The sequence below is a fragment of the Lutra lutra genome, chromosome 7 (genome assembly GCF_902655055.1).
Source record: "Lutra lutra chromosome 7, mLutLut1.2, whole genome shotgun sequence".
NCBI classification, from domain to species: Eukaryota; Metazoa; Chordata; class Mammalia; order Carnivora; family Mustelidae; genus Lutra; species Lutra lutra.
In genome coordinates, this window is record NC_062284.1 from 46,634,993 (window position 1) to 46,660,879 (window position 25,887).

The 25,887-nt window shown below is 49.7% G+C and overlaps 1 protein-coding gene across 1 annotated transcript in view; it reads right to left on the reverse strand.

The window, feature by feature from the left end:
- The window catches only part of MEGF11 (multiple EGF like domains 11), a 353,918-nt gene that overhangs the window by 75,842 nt on the left and 252,189 nt on the right, over positions 1-25,887 (reverse strand). Inside the window, exons 6-8 of the mRNA XM_047736785.1 lie at positions 10,023-10,269; positions 8,634-8,754; positions 784-920 (exon numbers count right to left, since the gene is read on the reverse strand). Coding sequence (XP_047592741.1) covers positions 784-920; positions 8,634-8,754; positions 10,023-10,269 — 505 coding nt within the window. The remainder of the gene's footprint in view (positions 1-783; positions 921-8,633; positions 8,755-10,022; positions 10,270-25,887) is intronic.

Genomic DNA, 25,887 nt, shown 5'->3' on the forward strand with positions numbered 1-25,887 from the left:
GCCAGAGATGCAACATGGATCCCACAGAAACAGAGAAGGGGGTGTGAGAGCCTTGCCCCCACTGCTCCTTGCTCTTCTAGAAAAGACGCATGTAGTTGAGGCTTGGCCCGGTCCTGTCTGAGGCAGATGCCCTCTTCCAGCTCTGAATTCACTCACCATTCAGCACGCTCGCTGTTGCTTCTCTGTCTTCCACAGCACCCATCCTACCATCGTGGCTTCCCTCTCCCTGCCACGGCGAATGTGCACGGGAATTCCGCAGTTCTGTGTTTTGTGGGCTATCCAGTCTGCAAGGCTGATTTGATCCCACAACACTGGAGCCTCTGTTCAGCTATCAGGCCACTAGCCCTCAGAGGATGCAAACAGAGACCAGGATTCTTTGGTACAACCCACCTTAGGAATCAAAATTTAGTTCTAGAAGAAATTATGCAAAATGTGTGATTCCAAACATGTGCATTCCCAGCTTCTTCGGACTGTTGGTGCCGTTGCCTCCCTCCAGTAAGGCAGAAAGCAGAGTGAGTGATAGGTGCTCACCTCCCTCTCCTGGTGAGTCAGTGCAAGCATACCACTTGGGTCACTGGGCACAGGGGTCGGGGTGTAGCAGACCAAGAGCCGGGAAAGATGAGGGATGAATCTTCCTGGCAGAAGGACTCGGAATGCTTTCTGAGAAAGCAGGAAAGCTCACAGAGGCATGCTGCGGGCTGGTAAACCTCAGTCCACCCCTGCAAGGCCACTGGGAAAATAAGCAACATGCTCAGCAAGGACGCTAGCTGACACTTCTCTTACCTGTCCCCCATGTAGCCAGCTGTGCAGTGGCACTGGCCAGTCACGTGATCACACTGCCCTCCGTGGTGGCAAGGACAGTCCTGGCTGCAGTTCTGGCCGAACGTCCCCGGCGGGCAGGGCTGGGCACAGACTGCTCCCTAAAACAGAAGAGGGAAGACACACATGATGCCACTCTCTCCGAGAAGCGGCACAGTGGTTAGAGCTCCAGGGATCATCCCATTTCCTCAGGGGGACTTTCTCCCCAGTCAAAGAAGCATAAGAAGCTGGATACTGTGGCTCCAAAGCCCCATTTGAGAGATATGGAGACTGAGGCCAATCAGCTCCTCCAATTACACAGCATACACTGATTAAGTGCCTCCTATATACCTGGCACTTTAGTAGACATTAGGGATACGAAAATATGAGGTAGACTTGATTTATGACCTCCCAGTACTGGGGAGAGGGGCAAGAAAAGCAGATAACTAAAGCCAACGCAGCAAGCGCTCTCACACTGGCCTACCACAAAGTGCTAGGGAAAAACAAAGAGACTCTGACTAAACACGGTGGTCTGGAAACACACACTTTATTTCCACTCCTTTCCCAAACTCTGCTACCACAAGAGCAAAGGGGGGAAAGGTGTGAGCCTACAAGGACAAAAGGAACGGGAGCAGAGGCCACGCCGGACACGAGACATCACATGCTGGACGATGGTTACCTCAGAAAAGCTCAGGAATCAGAGACACCAGGAACCTCTGAGGGTCAGAGGGCAGGTATGCTGAAACACAAGGGCTGTTTGAAAGTATATAAAAGAGGGGCGCCTGGGTGTCTCAGTGGGTTAAAGCCTCTGCCTTCGGCTTGGGTCATGATCCCAGAGTCCTGGGATCAAGCCCCACATCGGGCTCTCTGCTCAGCAGGGAGCCTGCTTCCCCCCACCCACCCCACCTGCCTCTCTGCCTACTTGTGATCTCTATCTGTCAAATAAATAAAATCTAAAAAAAATAAATTAAGTGTATAAAAGAGAGAAGAAGACCCCAGATCTCTGCCCCTGCTTCAAAGAGCCAGGTGACTTGCCCAGTCTGGCAGAAGCCTGGCAGTTGACTTTTTTTTTTTTTTAAGATTTTATTTATTTGACACAGAGAGAGAGATCACAAGTAGCAGAGAGGCAGGCAGAGAGAGAGGGGGAAGCAGACTCCCCGCTGAGCAGAGAGCCCGATGTGGGGCTCGATCCCAGGACCCTGAGATCATGACCCAGGCTGAAGGCAGAAGCTTAACCCACTGAGCCACCCAGGTGCCCCGGCAGTTGACTTTTGAAGAGGTTGACTCATGTAGGCTTGGACATAGGAATGCCAAGCAGGGCTTGAAGGGGCACCAGGAGAAATGGGGATCCTGTGCACCTTTGATTGCTCAGCAATGAGACTGCTCATTACCACACTATTTCCCACTGGCAGGGTTCTGGAGGAGTCTTTTCTGGGGGCACCAATAAACTCAAAAGGAAAGACCTACAGATGCTGATATTTAAGGATTCCATCAGTCAATAAGCCTGGCAACTCCCTCTATCCCCTAGGCTTCCAACCAGCTTTTCTGAGGCTCACTATAACACAGGAACAGGTGGTGAAGGATCACCAGCTATTTCAAATAAGGCTCTAACATGAGAGGCAGACCTAAGCAGACCAGTACCCAACTGGAACACAGAGGAAATGGGAACTGTGTGGGGAGCAAAGAAAACTTTAAAAAAGAGACTTATGAACTTCTTTTATAATTAAAATGAGTATCTGTACATAGTTATATGAAATTATTTTATCTATGGAAGAGTAGAGTGCCATTAAATCAAGAGTTTTTGAAATCTAAAAATAAGATGGCAGAAATTTTAAAATTTGTAATAGAAGAGCTGGAAGATGAAATCTCCCACAAAGAAGAACAAGAAAGAAGGGGAAGGGGGAAGCATCAAGGAAGGAAACTGTACGCAAAATACAATTAGAGACTCCATCCAGGAGGTATGATATCTGATTAATAGGGGGGTCTAGACAGCAGAACAGAGAAAATGGAGGTGCCTAAATTAAATGGGAAATACAAGAAATTTTTTCCCAGAATCGAAGGACGGAAAGCACTGATCTCTGAATTGAAAAGGCCAATTGTGTATCTAGCATGAAAAGTGAAAAAGACCCATATTAAGGTTTATCACTATAAATCTTTACACTTCTATGGATAAATTCTCAAATCTTTCAGAAAGTCACATACAAAAGAACAGGAACCAGAAGGTACTGGGCTTCTTAACTAGAAGCTAGAAGATAATGGAGCAATGCCTTAGAACTTCAGAGGAAAACAGTTTGCAACCTAGAATTCTATACCCAGCTAAACTAACACTTAAGTGGGGATTCAATAAGGGCATTTTCAGATTCAAACAGCCTCAAAAAATTAACTTTCCATGAACTTTCTCAGGAAGCTCCTGGAGGATTTTTTTTTTTCATCAAAAAGAATTACCCAAGAAAAAGAACAAAATGTTGTTCTTCTCTCCAACAGGAGAGAGAGGTAAAAGGAATTACAGGGTGGCAGTAAAAGGAAGTCCAAAATGACACCAGGAAGCAGGAACTGAAACACACAAAGCTTCCATGTGGGAGTGTGGCCTCAGAGTAAAAAACAGAAACAAAAACCAAATTGAGAGATATCTGATGTGTCTGACCTTATCGAGAGGTCTTTTCAAGTTCTGCCAGAGAGTTTCAGGGATAAATTAGTGATGACACATAAGTGGGCACATCAACAGAAATACTGATTTTGAATTCATTATGTCATGACGTGATGAAGTCATTAATGTCATCAAAATGATTCAACCAAAAATTGTAAGAAAGTCCCACCTGAGAGGATGCAGGAAGGGTTGCACTTGTCTATATCAGATCCGAATCTTATTCTATGGTAGGAAGTCAACAGAGTCAACAAATGTCTACAGTGGAAAAGTCAGGAAATGGCAGGGAAGTATGTGATGCACAAACATGGATGGAAATGCCAGAAGGAACACTTACAAGATGTGAATGCACCTGCCTTTCTGGAGTGGGACTTGTGAGAGAGTCGGAGGACTATTTCCCCTCCCTCCAGTAGTAGCCTTGTAGGATTAGATAACTTTAAACATTATGTCACAAATCTTAGGTCTTTATTAAACAGAAACTGGAACTGGCTGCCCTTCCAGCCTCTTCCACACCAGAGAGAATCATTTCTCTTAGGAGGACCAAGGCATCTCCCGCAATTCATTAATCAATTAGTTCAACACACAGTTATTAAGCACCAATAATTACCAACCCAGAGGAAGCTAGTTTGCTTAGGAAAATGCTGCCAGACCCGAGTCATTTTTCAATATCATCCAGTTTACTGTCATGAATTAAGTGAGAGGCCTTTTAGCTCAGATTTCTCTTCCCCACATGTGAGAAGGTGATGGGGCAGAGGTGGGGCAGGGAAAGGGGGATTGAAGGGGCAGAGGCAGCAGCCAGGGGCAGCAAGATGAGTGTGTATGTGAGGAGAGGGACAAGGAAAAGTCACAGAGGAAGGGGGTCTCTTCCTCCTGGAGGTGGTAGGCGCTCCCCACAGAGGCCTGCCTTCTCAGCGTACCCCACAAGCTTCTGGACATGACTAGGGCCATCTGAGGAGGCCAGCAGGGAAGTCTGGTGCACAAAATACTTCCTTCCAACATTTCCTGAGGAAATCAAGTAATCCTGGGGACTTTTCAGACAGGTGGGCAAGTACCTCCTTAAGCCCCTGCTCCCTGTTCCCCAACTTCAGGCAGCCAGGTTCTCTGAACCAAGCCTGAATCCCTGGACTCCTCCTCAGGCTGGAGCTCCTGGAGCCTGAAGGAATTCAATACCTTGGAAGGCCCGCTGCCTGGTGTGGCTGAGCGAACACTGGACTCAGAGGCAGCCCTTGGATGCAAGTCCCAGCTCTGCCTCCTCCCAGATGGCTGATCTAGGACGAGCCCCGTGACTGTCCTGAGCCTCAGTTTCCTCACCTCTAAAATGGGAGTCATAACTCCCAGTCTCCAAGGTGGCTGTGGAGGTTAAGTGAGGTTGGAGAGGCGAAGGACCCTAGTACAGTGTCCTAAAGAGCAGCTCCTTAATTAATGTTAATTCCACCCAAGTGGACACCTGGGGCTGCACGTAGTAGGGGCCCAGGACCAGCAGAGCCTTGGAGGAGTGGGAGAACCTTAACTGGTAATGTTGCTGGCTGGAAGAACAGGCTTTGGGGGATGGGTGGGAGAGAAAGCAGGCAGCGAAGTGTCTGCTTAGAAGGCTGTGGCTTCATTTCTGCTGTTTTGAGCTGAATTGTGTCTCCCCAAATTCACATCATCTTAATTCCTGGTAGCTCAGAATGTGACTGTATTTGGAAACAGGGCCTTTATAAAGATAAGAAAGTTAAAATGAGGCCATTAAGGTTGGCCCTAATCTGGTGGGTATCCTTATAAGAAGAGAAGATTAGGACACAGACATGCACAGAGGGAAGACCATGCGAAGACACAGGGAAAAGGCAGCCAACTGCAAGCTAAGGCGGGAGGCCTCAGAAGGACCCAACCCCACTAACACCTTGATCGTGGAATTCTAGCTTCAAGAACTGTGAGAAAATACAGCCCCCAGCCTCTGCTACTTTGTTACAATAGACCCAGCATACTAATACACTGGCCCTGTGCTCGACTGGAGTGCAAATCTCCAACTGTAGCGGGATCTTGGGTGGTATGACTTCCAGAAGGTTGGAGATGATGGGAGGCAACAGTCCCGCCCCTCTCAGAACTGGTTAGACCAAATGGTTTGTCAAAATCTGGAAACCAACCACTCTTTCAGAGGACCGTGGCTAAATGGAATATAAATATAAAAGGACTCAGGCAGGTCACTCTGATTCTCCCAGAGGAGGCACCACTCAGCCTCTCCAGCCACCTGAAGGTATTTCTTGTGACCACCGTCCCAGGTAGCATGGATGCTCTCAGTGGTCAGTGATCAGTGGCTGGTATGGGCGCTGAGGTCCAGGGCGTGGGTCTCTATGAATCGTCCTTCCCAAACTTGATCATCTAATTTTGCAGCCTCAGCTCCAAAGGCCAATCTCTGGCCCTCTGGGATACCTGGTCCTAGTTCCCAGCACCTCAGCCCCATCTCTCCTCAGGCCTGTCAGGGGTGTGTGTGTGTGTGTACACACTCACAGATACACACTATATCCAGCCTCCACCATCAGACTGGGGACTCCTAACGGGGGCTGATCACATCCTCTACCTCCCCTTCTGTCTGCAGTCCCCACTCTCATCCAACTACTCACACCTGCTTTCTCTTCTCTGGTGAAAGGAAAAGAGTAATTTCCCAGGCTCTTTGCCAAGGCCCCTGCTAGAACGAGCTAATGACAGCTAGGCAAGTGGAGTGTCCTACAGGCCCACGTAGAGCCTGGTGGCCAGGAATCTCTGAGGAGGGGCCCAGAGGCCCAGAGATCCTGGAGGCTCTTCTCTAGCTCTGCACCAGGCCTCAGTCCTTTAGGGAGCCGCACTGTGTGAGTCAGCAATTGTGTTTTTTCGATCCCTGAGTGTGGCCGAAGCCGCCTGGGCCCAAAAAGAAAGTAAGGTCTTGGGGGACGATCAAGGCAGGAGCCATCCGCCCAGCACCCTCTTCTGGGTCCCAGCCCTCCCTGAGAGGGGCCTCAGGGCTGAGCCGCAGCTTCATTTCACCATGACTCCGCATGCCCGAGGGGTATTAATAATTCATACAAATCTGCAAGTTAAATGGTGTGTCAAAAATAGAAATGCAATTGTCTACAATAAAATTAAAAACATAAAGTCCCCAAATCTGAAGGCTTCTATTGACAGAGCTTCTTGTCATTGGGAAGAACAAACCTCTCACTGTGTGGGGGGGAAAAAAAATTCCTCCATGTGTTGGCCTCCTCCCTTCCTCTTCTTTGACTGCTGGCCTCCTTCAGTCTCTCCAGAGAGATCTTTACAGGTACAGGTACAGGTACAGGCAGGTCCAGGCAGGCTCTGTGTCCCATTCTCCCATTCTCCCCCTACCTCACCCAGAGCCAGCCTCACTGCCTGCTACTAGGCCTCCAAGGACCCAGTCCATGGGTGATGGAATTCTGAAAGCTGGCTGGAGATAAGAGAAGGTCTTTCAGAGCGTGGTTCAGGGTGGAAGAAATGGGCAGGTGTGGGAAAGGCAGCAGAAACCCTTTTGTCCTCAGACACCAAGGGCTGAGGTTCAGGAGTCCAGAGCTGGGACACCTAGATCCTAGCCTAACTTCCTCCTAACCAAAAAGTGTGGCCTTGGAGAGGTTACTCAGCCTCTCTGGGCCTTAGCTTCCTCATCTGAGAAAGGAATGTATTGATGGACCATTGGCATTCAAACTCTAAAAGCTGGGAGACCCCGTTTTTATGTGAAATCTTACCTAGTACCTCAATATAGAAAGTAGATTTAAATGGAGAAGAGAGGGTGCGTAGGACCGAGAGCCCTAATTATCAGGATCCTCACCTCCAAGAAACCCCAAGGTTCTGTGAAACGCAGAAGGAAATCCTACAGTCCCGATCAATTATTTCCGAACATAGACCAGCAGACAGGGTTGGCTGCCTCAGAATCATCTGGGGAGCTTATTAGAGATAGAGATCCAGGCCCCAGAAGGTCCCTGGTGGGGCCTGGGAATCTGTTCTTAAGGCCTCTGGCCCCAGAAACTCTGTGTGCAGCCAGGTTTGGACACTGCTAGACTAAATCACGCCCCAGTCCTTTCCTGCTCTAGAAAATCCTGGCAAATCTGTGCCTCAGTGGGCCCCGCAGGAACCACCCCCGCCTGCTCCCCATGACCTCTGCTTTCACAGCACCCCAAAATGTCCTGTTCCTGCTCAGCAACCCTGTCCTCTCTAGCTTTGCAAAGTCTCGGGTCCCAAGGAAGGGAGCCAGCTGGGACATCCAGCTTCCTGTGAAACAGGGGGTATCACTGGAGAGTTGGAAGCAGGGACACAGCCCGGGAAAGTCAGCCTTAGTGACTCACTGCTCCTGAAAAGCTTGGGTCTTTGGTGAGGGAGGGGAGCTTGCTGGCTAAAAAGGAGGCTTGTGCATTGCCTGTGGGATCCAGGGACATAACACAGCAATTATAAGCACGTCAGAGTTTGCAAGGCACTTTGGACATGCACGGCCTCAAGTGGGCCTTTGGCCAAGCATGGTAGCTAGGAAGGGGAGGGTTGGACTCTTGTTGTATCAGTTCTGCTTACAGATGGGGAAGCAGAGACCAGAGTAACTGAATACATTTTTCAGGTCAACACTGGATGTAGCCCCTGAATTTAGCCCTGTGAGGTTATAATTCCCATCCCCCTTTTCCACTGTAGTGGTTCCCAGACATGAGACCTGGATTGGCAGAGGCTGCATAGAAGCGCTGGGAGCGCATGTTAAAATACGGATTCTGGGCCCACAGAACTAGGATGTGTGTGTATGAGAGAGAACAGGGGGTAGAGGCTGGAAATACGAAGTTCTAGAACCCCAGGGTATCGAGCCATACTCTGCCATCTTCCTTCCTCCTCCCACCTGCTCCCCTGCCCTTTACACCACACCTTGCTGCCACATCTAGCCCAGAGCCCATCTGGAAGCTCGGGTGAGTACCTATGCCCAAAGATAGAGTTAATCTAGATTTCAAGTCCTCTAAGCATGAGGGACCACAGGCTCAGAGAGGTTAAGTAACTTGCTGGCAGTTCACACAGCCCTTTGATGCAGATGTGATTCAAAGTTGTGTCCACTGGCAGTGTCCAGTCATGCCCATGACCACAGACAGGAGGGAGGGTTGTCGGGGTGGAAGAGTATTCAGCCCCCCAACGTGTGTGAGTGAGGGATGCTCACCCCTCCTCCAGGGTCCCACCCAGGTCCTGTGGGCCCACCTACCGTCCAGCCCGGGGGGCAGGCACATTCTCCCGTGATGTGATGGCAGGTGCCCCCATTCTGGCAGGGGCAGCGCAGCTCACAGTGAGCCCCATGGCTCCCAGGTGGGCACCGCTCCTCACAGCTGCGTGGGGGAAACAGAGGTGTTAGACACAGCAGCCTTCGGTCAGATGGCAGGGTCCCAGGGGTCCCTTGGAATTAGTGAGTTCACAGTGTGAACTGGGCCATGGTGAGCTGAAATGCAGTCCTGCTTCCCGCCAGAAGGGGGCAACAGGGCTCAGGTATAACGAAATGGAATGTTATGTGCTCTGGCCAGTACCTGTGAGATGACTTACGGGCTATAGTGTAAAGAAGAGTGTTCTTCTGGGGAGGAATGCTTCCAAAGAGGAAGCTATTTCATGTGGGTCCTGAGGGTGAAGTTAGTTTCACTGGGAGATGGGAAGGAAGGGCATGCCAGGCAGAAGGAACAGCATGAGTAAAGGCACTGAGAAGTGATTGTCCATACAGCTTTTAAGAATCCACCTAGATTTTTAAAGATTCAGGGAAAGGAGTATCTGGGGCCTGCCCCACTTCCAGGTTCTGGAAGGTTCTCAGCTATTGTAACAGGCTCATGTGCACTGCTGAGGTATGAGGGAGGATTTGCCTAGGATCTTGGCCTTAGGCCTTAGAGCAATGGCCCTGGAACCGTCCACACACTGGGGCAGGAAACATCCTCGGTCAAAGATGTGTCCCTGTCCAGTGTCCTTGGGTGCTCTCTCAGGATCTAGGGCCATTGGGAGGCCACTGAGCCTTCGACCAGGTAGGGAGGAGAACTTCAATCTCGCTTCTGAGGGGGTCTCAATTAAGCAGTCTTGGTGGTCCCCTGTCAGTACAGACTCAGAAAACTGGTGTGAGGGGCTGTTGAGGTCCGAGGGGAGAAGGCTGGGGAGAGCAGCAGACACAGTAAATTCCCTGAATCTATGCATGACACCTGCCCAGGGCCCTCACCCACCTCTTTTTTTCTTAAATGGCCTTGAAGGGTCAAGACCCCGGTGAATGGTGGCACTTGGGCTATAATCAGAGAACGGCAAGCTAAGGTCTGGCCCACCCCCAACTACCCACAGGATGGGGTAGGAGTTTAATGAACTGGCCATGCTTCATCTCAGCTTGTACCAGTCACCCTGGGGCCTGGGTGGGAGGGAGCGGAGACCTGCATAGGAGACACCTGGGCATTTAAACTCTGTAGGACTTGGAGTCACAGCACAGGGGATCTGACAGCCAGGACTGCCTTGACCTTTCTTCTCTTGGGACCATCTGCCCACAGTCAGGCTCCAGTGGCAGACTGTGCAGCTGCGGGGGTGCTGGGATTCACCTCATCCCACCCCACCCACAGGCCCTGCAGGCAGTACTCACTAGACTCCAGTGTAGCCCGGCGCACAGAGGCACTGGCCAGTGCGGGGGTCACAGCTGGCTCCATGGCGGCACTGGCACTGCAGCTGGCAGCCCTTGCCGTGGGTGCCGGGCGCACAGAGCTCCTCGCAGCGCCAGCCACGGAAGCCGGCAGCACACACGCAGGCGCCTGTGATGGGGTTGCACAGGGCTCCATTCTGGCACTGGCACCGGTTGCTGCAGTGGGGGCCCCAGTGGTCGCTGTCACAGCCTGCAAGAGAGGAGTCGGTCAGGGCTGAGGGAGATCCCTGAGGGACTCTCCTTGGGATGGGGGCCAGCACCGATGCCACCAATGACCTTCCTAACTCTGCACTGCTCTCCCCTGGGGAGGAGGCAGCAAGGGCCATTTGGGTAGAAGCTTTGGCGCCTCATAACCTCCACCGGCTCTTTGCTGAGCGACTCTGTTCTTCAAGGCATCTCCTGGTCAGAGCCATCCCCTTCCAACCAGTGCTTCCCTGAAGCCCCTCCCCTGTGAAATTCTGGAACCATGAACTGTTTACCTCCCTCAGCTTTGCTAAGTTCTCCTTGGTTAGCTCTTTCTCTCAGCCAAGCTGTTTCTCTCCTAGTTTGCCAGCCCTCTTTTCTGTGACCTCACTCACCACCGCCAACCCTCCAACTTCTTGGTGACTCCCCAACACAGCCTAGCTCCCATCTCTCTCTCTCTTTCCCACCTCTTTCCCTCTCTTCCTGAAACTCATTACTTTTCTCACCTCCTGCCCTTCAGTCTCGGTGAACCTGTCTTCTACATCCCTGCACCTCCCCTGGCTGGCTCTATCTCCCTGTCATCCTTCCCATCTCTCTCTGCTGCTTCTCCCTTTCAGTAATGCCTCCCCACCCCTCCCCAGGTTGCTTCATCTTCATTCAGTTCAATTTCTTTACTTTCCAAGTAGCCAACTTCAGAAGTAGCAGGAAAAAGTAATGTTTCCCTGGGAGGGGACCGAGAGCCTTCAAGATCTTTATATGTAATTAAATGTTTCAGAGAGCACTATCTGAACCAGCTTTGCAGAAATTTCCACAGCTGTGAAAAGGGCCTCAGTGGCAGAGCCCCAGGTAGGTCACCTACCTCCCACACCCACCTCCCACTCTGACCCTCATCTGGAGCAGACAGGACACACGATGACAAGATGTCCTCAAACCACAGCCTCAGCCGCTTGAGTCCTGGAGTATGGTGGATGTGGAATTCAAGCATGGACACGGACATACACAAATAATGTTCTAGGAGAAGTTCAGTGGAAAGATCGCTCCCAGCTAAGGAAACCAGGCAAGACTTTCTGAAGAGACTTCACTTTCTGCCTATCAGAGTGACCAACTGTCCCGGTTTGAGCTAAAATCCCACATTCTGGGAAATCCCTCAGCCTTGGGCAAACTGGAATGGCTAGACATCTTACCACCTGAAGATGAGGAGATGAGCCGTTGACCTTTGTGCTCCAGTGATTTTAGGGTTTAGACACTCAGAGAGGAAGGAGGCAGGTGAGTGGGATTGGAGAAGGTGTCAGTGGGCAGGCTCAGTATGAACAAAGAGACAGGGGCACTCGAGGGTTGGGCAGGTACAAGAGCATAAGGTTCTAGTGAGGCCAGTGAGTACATGGGATCTTTGCGGACTAAGGCATTGATGGAGGAATCACTCCATAAACCCACAAACTCCCCTGCATGTACCTGCCACTCACTGATCAAGGTCAAGTAGACAATATCACGGAGCCTAACTATCATCCTTTAGTAGATGGAACCTGCCTGGGCCCAGATCCCCAATTACCCTATCTTGCTTTATTCCTTCTTCATCTGTGCCCTAAATATCCACATACACAAACTGAGCTACCAGATTAAATCTCACCCTGAATTTTCTACCTGGTACTACACTGAGTAAGGCAAAATCACCTCCTGTAGCCAAAAGCAATCTTGAGACATAAGAAAGAAGATGGAGGTATCAGGCTTCCTGATTTCAAACTGTATTACAAAGCTACAGTAATCAAAACAATATGGTATTGGCAGTAAACAGACACATGAAAAACAGGACAGAACAGAGAGCCCTGAAATAAACCCATGCATAGGGGCGCCTGGGTGGCTCAGTGGGTTAAGCCGCTGCCTTCGGCTCAGGTCATGATCTCAGGGTCCTGGGATCGAGTCCCGCATCGGGCTCTCTGCTCAGCGGAGAACCTGCTTCCTCCTCTCTCTCTCTCTCTCTCTGCCTGCCTCTCTGCCTACTTGTGATCTCTCTCTGTGAAATAAATAAATAAAATCTTTAAAAAAAAAAATAAAAAAAAATAAACCCATGCATACATGGTCAATTAATTAATGAGAAAAGAGCCAAAATATACAGTGGGGAAAGGACAGTCTCTTCCATAATTGGTGTCAGGAAAACTGGATAGCCACCCACAAAAGAATGAAACGTGACCATTATCTTATATCATACACAAACATTAACTCAAAATGGAGTTAAGACCAACGTGTAAGACCCAAAACCATAAAACTCCTAGAAGAGAACAGAGGTGGGAAGCTCCTGACATAGGTCTTGTGATGATTTTCTGGATTCGACACTAAAAGCAAAGGCAGCAAAAGCAAAAATAAGTAAGTAGGACTACATCAAACTAGAAAGCTTCTGCATAGCAAAGGAAACTGTCAACAAAATGAAGAGGCAGGGGCGCCTGGGTGGCTCAGTGGGTTAAAGCCGCTGCCTTCGGCTCAGGTCATGATCCCGGGTCCTGGGATCGAGCCCCGCATTGGGCTCTCTGCGCGGCAGGGAGCCTGCTTCCTCCCCTCTCTCTCTCTGCTTGCCTCTCTGCCTACCTGTGATCTCTATCTGTCAAATAAATAAATAAAATCTTAAAAAAAAAAAAATGAAGAGGCAGCCTACCGAATGGGAGAAAACATTTGCAAATCACGTAACTGACAAGGGGTTAATATTCAAAATGTATAAAGAACTCAAACAACTCAGTAGCAAACAACCAAGCAATCTGATTAAAAAATGGGCAGAGGGTCTGAACAGACATTTTTACAAAGAACATACAGATGGCCAAAAGGTACATGAAAGGGTGCTTAACATCACTAATCATCAGGGAAATGCAAATCAAATCCACAATGAGATTTCCCTCACATCTGTCAGAATGCCTAGTACTAAAAGACAAGAAATGACAAGTGTTGGCAAAGATGTGGAGGGAAGGGAATGCTCATTCACTGTCGGTGGGAATGTAAATTAATACGGTCACTATAGAAAACAGTATGGAGGCTCCTCAAAAAACTAAAAATAGAACTATCATATGATCTAGTAATTCCACCTCTGGGTATTTAACCAAAAGAAATGAAAACACTAATTCGAAAGATATCTGCACCTCCATGTTCACTGCAGCATTATTTACAATAGCCAAGACATGTATATGTATGTATATGTATACATACATACATATATATATAAAACCACATCTTCTTTATCCATTCATCCATCAATGGACACTTAGTTTGCTTCCATGTCTTAGCTGTTATAAACAACTCTGTGTGTGTGTGTGTGTGTGTATACATACATATACATACATATACATACATACACACATACACACACAATGGAATGTTATTCAGCCACCAAAGAAGGAAATCCTGTCATTTGTGACAACATGATGGACCCTGAGAGCGTTACACTAAGTGAAATGAGTCAGATGGAGAAAGACAAACACCAGATGACTCATTTATGTGAAATCTTAAAAACAAAGAAACAAACAAGAACCAGACTCGTAGATGCACAGAACAGACTGGTGGTTAACAGAGGTGGGGTGTAGGAAGTGGGCGAAATGGGTGAAGGTGGTCAGAAGGTACAAAGTTCTAGTGATAAAATCAATAAGCCATGGAGATGCAATGTGTAGCATCCTGACTCTAGTTAATAATGCTGTATAATTAATAATACATGAAAGTTGCTAAGATCTTAAAGTTTCTCATCACAAGAAAAAAAATGTATAACTACGTATGGTGACAGATGTTAACTAGACTTCTGGTGATCATTTCACAATATATACAAATGTGGAATCAATATATTATACACCTGAAACTAATACATCGATTATATCTCAATTTAAAAAATCAAGCCCAGGGGCACCTGGGTGGCTCAGTGGGTTAAAGCCTCTGCCTTCGGCTCAGGTCATGATCCCAGCGTCCTGGGATCGGGCCCCGTATCGGGCTCTCTGCTCTGCGGAGAGCCTGCTTCCTCCTCTCTCTGCCTGCCTCCCTGCCTGCTTGTGATCTCTCTCTCTCTGTCAAATAAATAAATAAAATCTTAAAAAAAAAAAAATCAAGCCCAGTTATAGTTACAACCTCCACCCATGCTGGAAGAGGTTCACGGGACTGAGAGAGATGGTGTACCCAGCAGCCGGCATCCCCCACCTCACCCACTCTCTGGGACATATACTGGCAAGTGGAAAGACTAGCCGAATTGCCTACTATACCATTTCTCTATCTCTTTTTGTTGCCAAGCACACATAGTTGAATTCCCATAAATTTAATGTATAGATGATGTGACTCCATTGTAATGATAATGACAACCACATTTTAAATGCTCACTTGTGACATTAAAACCCTCTAAGTCAGGTTTTATTACTCTCCATTTTACAGATGGGGAAATAAAGGGTCTGAGAGGTTAAGTGAGGGTCCAAGGTGAGAGTCAAGGGCGGGCTCAGGTCTGGCTCCGCCATCTCCATTGCTGGTAAATGGGACACTTTCTGAATGATGATTCTGAGGACAGAAACTCTGAGGTGCCCTTGGGCAGAGGGGGACAGCTGCAAAGCGCGAGTGTGCAGACGCCAGGTAAGCGAGCCACTTCCTCTCTCTTCATCTCTGGGGACAACCCCAGGATCCAGAACAGGGATTCCCTTCATTGTTAGGGCCGTAGTTACTGCCCTCAGACTTTGACTCTGAAGGAAACTAACTGTTAGAGTCCAAAGCCAATTTGTCCTTGGTGCATCCGAGGGCTATACATTGCTTATCAGAGGTGACCTCCATTCTCTGTGGCATAGCCAAACCCCCAGACTGTAGGGTGCAGAGTCTCATGGGGATGGAGATGCTAAGGCAGCACTGAAGATTCACTGCAGATGTGCTATGGGAGGGGTTGTCCCAGACAATACCATGGGTTGGAGTCCAGACTGGGGAGTTAGAAAACAAGTCCTTAAAGAAGAGACCGGAAGGAAGGGTGAACATGGCAAATGATCTAGTCTCTCTCTATATATTCCTAAGCAAAGGAACTGATGTGTAAAAGCCTGGAGCTGGGAAAAAGCAAGACATGGGAGAAAATTTAAAAAGGTCTGTGTGTCTCGAAGGGAGAGCAAGGCATAGGCGGGACTTGAAGGGAGAGCAAGGTGTAGGTGCCGCAGCTTCCTGGGCAGGGTCCAAGGTCCCAGGGCTTTGTGAGCTGTGTCCAGGGATGCTGACTTCCTGCATCGGGGAAGCTCTAGATGTGTTCCCAGCAGGGGCCGACAGGATTAGGTGTGGCCGTAGAAAGACTGGGTGGATGAGAATAGACCTGTGAGCAGGACAGATGGCGCAACAGTGGGGTCAGGGGGATCCGCTGGTGTAGTAGCAAAGAGCTGGTGGTGGTCTTCACCTTGACTAAGGGAGTAGCACTGGGGATGGAGGGAAGGGGACAGGTTCCAGCTGTATTTATGAGGTATAAGCAGCAGGGACTTGGTGACCGACGGGGTCCTGGGGGAAGGAAGAGGAGGAAGGAAGGATGTCAGCCCAGCTTAGGTTTGGGCTGCTGGGTGGATATCGGTGCCACTGACCCTAACTCTGGGAAACACAAGGGGAAGAGCCAGGACATTGGGGGAAGAGAATGATGTGAATTATGGTCACTGAGTCTGAGGTACCTAAAGGTCATTCAAGAAGGCACTCAAAGCCATTCACGTACACTAACTGATGCACTAACGCTCGGGGGCTTTCATTTTTCTACTTGTCTGTTCAACACACTTTGGCCAAATACCAACTACAGCCAGAAAGTGACCTGCCCTCTTGGAACGTACGGTCGAGTGGGAGCAAGACGCTGGAGTGGCGTATATGACACGCAGTGAAATGCAGCAATAAGGACATTTCCGGGCGCCAGAGAAGCACAGATAAACACAATTCCCCGAAGCCTGACAGTCTGGGTTTCCAGTGTGAGTGTGCATGTATACACACGTGTGTAAATCTGTGTCTGTGTGTAGGTTTTATGGAGCTCCTAAAAATACAACAGAAAGAGCTTCATGTCACAGTGGAAACCATGGAAACAAACAGAAAACATGTCTGGACTAAAAAAAGCAAAGCATTTGCTATATTAACGGAGCCATTAATACAGGGGCAAATAGACCCGCAAATCCAAGTTGACAGGAAAAGGTTACATTCAGTTTAGAATATTCTGATTAAGGAACCAGGGAAGTGTGTAATCTGTTCCATATAAATTTCCCCTCAGAGTGATTAAATGAAAAGAAATGTTAGGGTTCACAGGGATAAGCTTCAGTTATCTAGAAAATCCACTTAAAAACACCTCATTCCCCAGCAATGACAGAGAAATGAGGCAGAGCTGCAGCGAGTCAATTATCTTTCCTGGTGAAGGTGAATAAAAACTCTGGTCATTAAAATTACAACAGGACTTCACATTCTTTTGCAGATACTCACAAACTTTCCAATCTGGCCTTGGAATGTCACCCCCTCACCCACTTTTTGTCTGTCATAGATGTTCCTTTTTCATTATTTTTTGCTTTGGCTGATGTTTCAAGTCGATATATCTTCTTTGGGCAGCCGTGTGTGGCCTGGCTTGCTCTGTTCCTCCACGCTAGCCAACTCACCCCTTTTCCCCCCGCCAGACTTTCAGGATCTGGGGACTAATGTGTTCCCAGCTCATTTAATTCCTACAACAGCCCATTTGCAAGGCATGATATTACAATCTCCATTTTGTAGATCGAAACAGAGGCCCAGAGAGGTGATGCACTTGTCCAAAGTCACACAGCTGGGGAATGACTGGGGATTTGTGCTCCTAACCACGGCTGTCCTGCTGAGTACCATATGGTGTTGATGGAAGAGGGGACATGGGACACTAGCAGCCAGCCTGGGCATCAAAAGCCACCTTGGAACATTCACAAAGAGATGAGAAAGCAGAGGCTCATTTTTCACACGTACTTTTATTCGAGGATTGGTGTACGTGTGAATGGTGGTCATAGGTCCCAGGTTTGCCATGGCTGGCCCTCATTCTCCAAATTTTATTCTCTCAAGATGATTTATTTAGAACTTTTTCTCTTGTATAAAATATATATAACACACCTTGTGCCATTTTAATCATTTCTAAGCATATGGTTCAGTGGCATTAATTACGTTCAAGGTGTTATGCAACTGTCATCACTATTTCTCAGACTTTTCCATCCCCTCCTCCCCAAACAGAAACTACACCCATTTAGTCACAGCTCCCTGTTCCTTCCCCCCTCCAGCCTCTGGTAGCCCCCTATCTCCTTTCTGTCTCTATGACTCCACCTAGTCTGGATATATATATTTTTAAAGATTTATTTATTTGACAGAGAGAGAGAGATCACAAGAAGGCAGAGAGGCAGGCAGAGGGGGAGGGGGAAGCAGGCTCCCTGCTGAGCAGAGAGCCTGATGTAGGACTCGATCCCAGGACCCCGAGATCATGACCTGAGCCGAAGGCAGAGGCTTAACCCACTGAGCCACTCAGGTGCCCCTAGTCTGGATATTTTATATAAGGAGAACCATATATCAGTCTTCTGTGAGTGGCTTATTTCAAGTAGCATAATGTTCCAAGGTTCATCCGTATTGTAGCCTGTGTCAGAAGCTCCTTCTTTTTTAAAGCTCAATGGTATTATTTTATTATCTAAATATGCCTCATTTTGCTTATCCGTTTCTCTGTCGATGGACGCTTGGGCTGTTTCTGCTTTTTGGCTGTTGTGAATAATGCTGTCATGAACACTGGGGTATGATATCTTTTTGAGTCCCTGAAGATCATTTGTTAAAGGCGAAATGATGCTTTCATGCCTTCACTGACTCTCTCTGTTAGGAACAATAACTTGGCTGACCACTGCTTTCTGTCATCAGCACTCTCTAAGCCAGGTTTAGGTTCCTTGTGTCCAGTCTCTTCCGTTAGTCTCAGAGATTCTGTGGGTTGCAGCGGGAAGAGCAGGGGGATCTGGGCTATGCCCTTGTTCCTAGCTGCCCTGTCCCCCACATGCACACAGTCTCCCCCAGCGTCTGGCCCAGAGCTGGGCACAGGAAGAATCATCAACTCTCTCACAAGGGTGCCTGGCCAGTGCTTTTCCAACAACCAAAGAGCCTTCTCTCGGCTGCTTTTTTTTTTTTTAGTTTTTTTTTTAAGATTTTATTTATTTATTTGACAGACAGAAAGCACAAGTAGGCAGAGAGGCAGGCAGAGAGAGAGGAGGAAGCAGGCTCCCCGCTGAGCAGAGAGCTCGATGCGGGGTTCGATTCCAGAACCCCGAGATCACGACCTGAGCTGAAGGCAGCGGCTTAACCCACTGAGTCACCCAGGCGCCCCCTCTCGGCTGCTTTTGAGGACTCACTTCCTCAGGCGGTTGTTCGTGGCCTGGCTGCACATTAGCATCAACTTGGGAGGTTTAAAAAAAAGAAATCATGCCTGGCCTTCACCCCTGGACATTCTGATTTAATTATTCCAGGGTGGAGGGGGCCCAAGCATAGGTCCTTTTAAAAAGTGCAGCTGGCAAGAACTACCATCAAACTACCATCCTTCTGGTGACCTGCATTCTCACTGGTCCTCCCAGAGAAGGGCGGGAGATGTTGGGCCTGAGGTGGGATGGGAGAGGTACATGGTTCTTTCCATTCCACAGACGGGAATCTGGAGACTCAGCATGGAGGAGAATTGGCCACTGAAGTGAAGGTCAAGTATTCAGAAATGAACCTGGGGTCCACTGGCCCTGAGCTGCCCCGGCCTGTGCTAGAGCCTGGGCCAAGGCCTCCCCACTCCCCTTCAGCAAGAGTCAAAGCACCTCCCAGGAGGGGCCCCCATGCCCCCACCCAACCCCAGAAGATGGAGGGGGAGCTGACACATCAAGGAATTGCTCCTGAGTTTACAAAGCAGCGGGACCAGAGGCAGAGATGGACCGCAGCAGCCTGAAACCATTCCAGCTGATAAATAAAGTGACTTCCCAGTGAGGGAGGCCATTTGTCAACTGACTTGCCCTAATAAAAGCATGGACAAATTCTCAGAGGCTGAGCGCCACCACTCTTTTCAGGCCCGAGCCACAATTCTGTGGGTGTGTTGAGGCTGAGTCAGAGTCAGCGCTGCGCAGTCTCGGGCAGCCCCCTCCCCTCTCTGGGCCTGTCTTCTCATCTGTAAAATGACAGATCTGGACCAGTGGTTTTTGCTTAGAGTAGGTCCCCCTCCCCAAAAGAGCATCTGGAAGTGGGGGGAGGGAGGAATTAGGTCCTCCAGAACGATCAGGGGCTGTCCTGCACGATGAAGAGCTATGCCCCCCAATGCCAGTGGTGTTCTCATTTAAGACACCAGTAGGTAAGTTCTGAGGTCCCTTCCAACCTTGATAATATGTGATCCTATGCTCTGTTGCTAAATGTCCCCATTTGAGAAGCAGGCAGAAGGGGCAGGGGTGAGAGGTGTGTTTGTCCTTGGGTAGAAAAGAAAAATTCAACGTGGGTAACCCAGCCTCTGAGCTGAGCCATCGTTCAGCTCCCTATCTTTCCACCACTTAAGACTGTTGGAATTAAATATTAATAGACCAAGGTGCCATAGATTAAAACCCAAATCTCCTGACACAGTCCCTAAGCCAGAAGATGCTGACAGCACAGGATTATAATGATGTATCATTAGCTCTTAGTGATCTATTTATTACAGTTGTTACTTACTCTGTTATTTAACCACATTATCTATATCTCCCATAGGCCTCTGAAGAGAGGCGGGACTCACAGTAGCTTCCTGGGATGCTGGGATGCTGAGCATAGGCTCCCGCTGGTTTCCCAAGGTGCGGGAGCGGAGGGAGAACCACGCATGCGCAGGAAAACCCTGCCAACCCCCCCCCCCCCGCCCCCCCACCCCCGCATGCTCCCGATGGTCAGGGGCATCCTCGCCTGGGTTATTCACACTGGTTCCTCTTCTGGCCCCGTGCCACCTATTCATCCCTTGCCTTGTTCCAAAGATCTGAGGCAAACCATGTAAGGTGGGATTATTACCCCATTTTCCAACTGACAAAACTGAGGTTCAGAGAGTTTAAATAACTAAACTTAAACTGAGGCTTATCAATTTTGGCACTTATTTCGAGCCAGAAAATTCTTTGTTGTGGGGGCTGTCCTGGACAGGATGTTAAGCAGCACCCTGGCTCCCACCCCTTGGATGCCCGCAGCAAACCCTCCTCCACAACTGTGGCAACCAAAAATTTCTCCAGATCTTGACAAATGTCCCCTTGGGGACAAAATTACCCCCGATGACAAAAGGCAGAGTTGAGTCTGAGCCTGCCTTTCTTACTGCTAGGCTTTAGAGGTGATCTCTAAACACATTTTACAAGTCAGAAAACTCTGGGCCAGAGAGGCTGAGTGTCTTGCCTGTGGCCACACAGCTAATACCATGAAGAGCTAGACTGGAAACCAGTTGGCCATGTTGATCTAGGGCTCTTTGCATCCTACCATGTTAGCTTTTGGGGTCCATTTATCCCTTGTCAAACAATTATTGACTGCCTACTATGTTCCAGACGCTGAGAAGCCCACAGTTGGTTGGAGAAACAGACAAACAGATGGGAAACAAGGACCCATTGGAACATGGAGTGACTAGCAGATGCTGGGCAAGCTGTGCAGGGGCAGCTACAATTGGGGACGGTGCCCCACTGTCAGGGCAGGGGCCTGGGGACTCAGGAGGGCCTTGAGGTAGCAGGGCAGGAGGAGGGAACGAAGCCAGCAGGTACGTTAAAAAGCTGCAAACAAAGGCGGCCCCTTCAGCTCCCCACCTTCCTCATCTCCATCACCATGGCCTCGACCACAGTTCCAGGCACCTAAGTCCACTTTAACCAGATGTCATCAAGCCATCAAAATATCAGGAGGGAGTAGAGAGATGCAGTAACTCTGTTCTATCAGGGCCCTGTGTCTCGCTGTGGAAAGACGCATCTGGAGGCCTGTGCTGGGCCCTGACTTCAAGATATTGCTGAGTCTGCCCACATTCCACCACGAGGGCTCCACTCCTCAGGGTGGGCAGGGATGCCCTAGTGAAATGCACATCATGCATGTTTGTGTAAGGGGTGTGTGTGTCAGTTACAACATAAGGTCATATGAGCCATCAATATCCCAGTTATCTATTAACATCTGATGGCCAGTTAGCAGACCTGGGAGCCAGATTAGGAAGGGGTGTGTTTGTGTGTGTGTGTGTGTCTGCTTTGGAGAGAGGAGGTGGGAAGGTATAAAAGTCAAATTTATCAACTTTGCAGGGATGGCTCTGGATATAGAATGCCACGATATTCTGCGTGATGAAAAAGAAAACTAGGCATTGGGTACTTTGTAGTAGCTAATTTGTTCAATTCGAGCCACAACTCCTCAGGGTAGCTATAATTATCCCCATTTTACAGAGGGAGGAAGCAAGGTTAGGTGTGGCTAGGTGACTAGCTCATGACCTCACAGCCAGAGAGATCTCTGGCCCATTTCTTGAATGGGGACATTCAACATGAATGCCTTGAACTGCAGAGTTATCAGGCATGATGCACGGCAGAGCTGGAACACAGGGGTTCATTGACACCTGTGCTCTCCTCGTACAGAAGAGGATCTTGAGACTCAGAGATGGCAAGGAGCTGTCCAGGTCACCGACAAGCAAGAGGGAGAACAGGGTGAGACTCAGGACCCACGTGAGGTCTCTAGGCCATGCTGAGCAGAGAGGCTAGTGCGGAATCCATAGGCTCCCAGCACCACCAGTCCCTTCTCTTCCAGAGCCCACAGAACACATGCGCTGTCCCGCCCCTCAGCCCTAGGCTGTACCCCTCTTCAGGATAAATGTACCTCAGTGACCCTGGCACTTTTGGCTCATACATTTCAGTGATGGGGTCAGAGAGGCCCGGGTTGAGAGGTAAGCTGGCTGCTGTCCCCAAGTGGATCCTAGGGTGGTCCAGAGCTCTGCTTAAAACCTTCCCCTCCATCCACCTCCTCCACAGGCTTTTAATGAGGCTCAGCTCCTGGCTGTCTGGCTCCTTCTGATCTGCCCGCATCACTGCCTTTGAAGCTTCCCAGCCCCAAAGACCATTTATCTCCACAATTTGCCTAGAAAGCCTCATAAATCATGTCTGTGCACAAAGGAATTACCTCTTTGGAAGAGCTTTCAAAGGCAGCCGGCAAAGGCACCATGGACCTGCCAGGGAGACCATCGCTTCGGCCCCGCACCCTCCCCACCCAGCCCTCACCTCGTGTTCAAAGCTCCTGAGCAAACTCTGGGCTGGGGATGCGAGGCGGGCTGTTGGGGATCAAAGGGAATGTGGTGAAGTTCCAGAGGGTGGGACGGGAGCCCCAGTTGAGCTCTGAGGGAGGTGAACTCACAGTTGGGGCAGGAAAGGATGCAGGAAGGTCACAGGGTCCAAGCTGGTTTCCCATGAGAAGTGAACTCATTCTACACCCTTGTCTACCATTTCCCCATCATTCTGCGTCATCCCACTTTCTCCAAACAGTGAAGTCTGGTCTGGGGGAAAGAGCGGCTCCCTGCCTCTCATGGCTCTGGGCAAGGACCCTTCCAGGCCTCAGCATCCCCCTTGACAGGATTAGTCCTGACGGGTGGGTGTCAAGTGGTGACCCATGGAGTCCAGAGGGGTCCTGAGGGCGGGTAGGGATTGGGGCCGTGCCAGGGGCTTCAGAGCTGCTTTGGGTTTTGTTGGGTTTTCACATAAGGACAAAGGATTAAGCAGCTGAGGCTGGGATTGGGGGTGGGGGTTGGGTTGGGTAAAAACCCCATTTCCAAGATCTTTTTTGCCTTTCAGAGTCTGTTTAATTCCCCTCATGGTTAGAAAGTTACTCCACCGGCCTGAGAAATTTCTTGCTGCCACACAAAGTCGTTTCTTTTCTTTCAACCGCTCACTCAATGAGCAGCAACTTCACAGCCCAGCACCGCTGCGAACGTTCATGTGGAAGGAACCAAAGCAGGGCTCAGGGTGTCTGTCTTTCAGAACTTTCTGTCCGGCCCTGTGGACAGATCCCCACGGGGAAGACACAGGAAGGAGACAAGTAGTCAAAGCTGGGCAGAAGCCTGGCTCCCTAGAGGGCCCACAAAAATCTTCTGAACAAACCCTGAGTCCACCTATTTGGCCTATTTGTAATGGAAATGGGGTCTTTCTCATCAGGTGGGAAGGGGGAGATAGGAGGGTGGGGGTTGTGTTGAAGCTGTTCCACAGGAGCCAGGGAGAGGGAAAGCAAGGTAAGGTAGTCTGGGCCCAGGCAGCGGGGAGAGACCTGCAGAACCCCTGAAGGCGGCTGTGGGCCAGGGGCAGGCTGGGCGGGAACCCTCCACCCTCCCCCACTAATCCTAGGAGTTCCTGCCACACCCCAGAGGCTGGGTGGAAGGCTGTTCCCACCAATAGAGACACACTGGCTCCTCGGGCTATCCCACCCCGCTCACACTGCGATTGTCCCAGCGAGAAAGATTCACCTCCCAGCCACTTTTTCTTTTGGCAGAGGCAGTACCTAGAGCCCTCTGGTGTCCCCGGTGGTTTGGATGCACTGGGCTGCCATTTATTGAAAACCAATTCCATGTAAGGTCCAGACTGGGTGGGGCTTAAAAAGGGCTTGGTCTGTCCCCAGGGGCCACGAAGTGATTAAGGTCAGGTTCACCTGCATGAGAGCATACTCGGGAGGCTGGGGGTATGGCAGGAAGGCCTAGTGGCAGAAGCGGGGTGTGATTAAGGACCTAGAAGGACAGCAAAGACTTCAGGGCCGAAAGCACACAGCCCCGGCAGTAGAGGGCCTGGGAAGCAGGGGGAAGAGTTTGTCTCATTGAAGGAAGGCTGGACCAATGCTTCTCAAACGCTCCGTGGGGAAGGACCAGCTTTGTTTGCCTTGTCTTGTTTGTTCCCCAATCTATCACAGATGCACAGTTGTGACTGAGCATGACCCGTATGGTACCACATGACCCGCACGGTGAGACTCTGATGCTGCTGGCGCGAGCATCCCCCAGGGAGTGTGGCTGCCACAGCAGGGGCCAGACTGTGGTAAGTTCCTAAACGGTTACTCTCAACTTCTTAATAACAACTCCTGGGCACTCCCTCTGAATGGCACTGGGCTAGCACACAGCTCGGAGGAGGGAAGAAGAGCCCGCCAAGGCAGGGTTTTGGCGGTTTTCCTGGAGATCCGACTATGCAAGGTTTCTGACCTATCTCCTTTGGGAAATCCTGTGGACTCCAAGGGGCTGTGACGCTGCAGGAAACACCAGAAACTTGGCGATGATCAAGGTAATCAAGGTAACACCAAGATTACTAACTGGCGGTGTAGGGCCCCACCCATCAGAACAGCCGGGTTCTAACCCACGCCTAGCAGCTGACTAGCAGCCGACCAAAAGCAGGCGCTGTCACAGTGGGAGCCCTGTGTGAGCACTCCACAATTATCTCATTTAATCCTCCCAACAAGGCTACAATCTCCATTACCAGATGAGGAAACTGAGACACAGAGAGGTCGTGCCCCACACAAGCAGAGCACCTGGATGTTGCCATAGTCTCTATCCCCTTTCCTGCCTCTGGCTCCAGCTGGGAGTTACGGACTAAGCAGGTGATAGAAACTCGGCTGAGTTTCTGTGTAGTCTGAGGCAAACTGCATATCCTCTTTGGACCTCCGTTCCCCCCACTGTAAAATAAAGAGAGTGGAACGAGATGATCCCCAATATGTCTTCCATTTTGGACTCCCTGAACCCTCCGAGTCACCTGGGGGAACTACAAGAGACAAAGACACAGGTATGTGGAGAGCCATGAATCCAAAGGAGGAAGCCCAGGGTTGAATCTCAGAGCACATGGGGGTGCTCTGAATCTCTGCTCAGGGAACCTCCTGAAACGACATGGAATTTTTGCAAACGGATGGAATTTTTGCAACAAGGACAATGAAGGCAGGTTTGCCTCACTTTATGCAACCATTCTTCCAAGTCCTTATACAATTAAATTGCTATTTGGAATAACCCTGTCTATCTGTGCACTAAGTGACCTCTATGCTGATCGGTATTCAAAGCAAAGATTGGCAATCCCATTGCTCAGACGGAGAGTCTGAAGCCCAGAGCAGTGAAACAGCTTGCCCAGCTATAGGTCTAGTTAGCAGGAGAGTTGAGGCTCCCGGGTCTTCAGGCTCTGATCCCACCCCACCATTCTCCCTGGTACCACTTCCCCAGGGGGATCATTTAACACAGAGCCTACCTATCTGCAGCAAGCCATAGCTCCTTGATGTTTGGAGTCTCTAGGTATTGACGTCATTTGTGTCATGGTCCATTTGTCCCCACTACAGGGAGGGACTTTGAGGGCAGCTCCCAGCTGGGCCTGCCAGTCAGAGGACACTATCTATCACTGCTGGGCAAGGACCTCTGGTCTTCCTGGAGAAAGGAGGCCTGAGGGCAAGTGACAAATGGCCTTCCCGTCTATTGAGAGTTATTATCAAGGACGCGGACAGGCTGCTCCTAGGGTGTGCTAAGGAGGAAGCCAAGGAAAGACACGTGGGCTGCACTAGGGCGTCTGCTGAGCTGTCCATTTGTTTTTCACCCTGTAAAACTTTATCCAGTGCCTACTGTGTGCCAGACACTGGGGATCAAGTGGGGAATAAAACGCCCACAGAACCTTCCCAGAGCTAACAGTGCAGCTGCAGAGAGAGACAAAAAGCAAATAAAAGCCTCTGCTTTGGC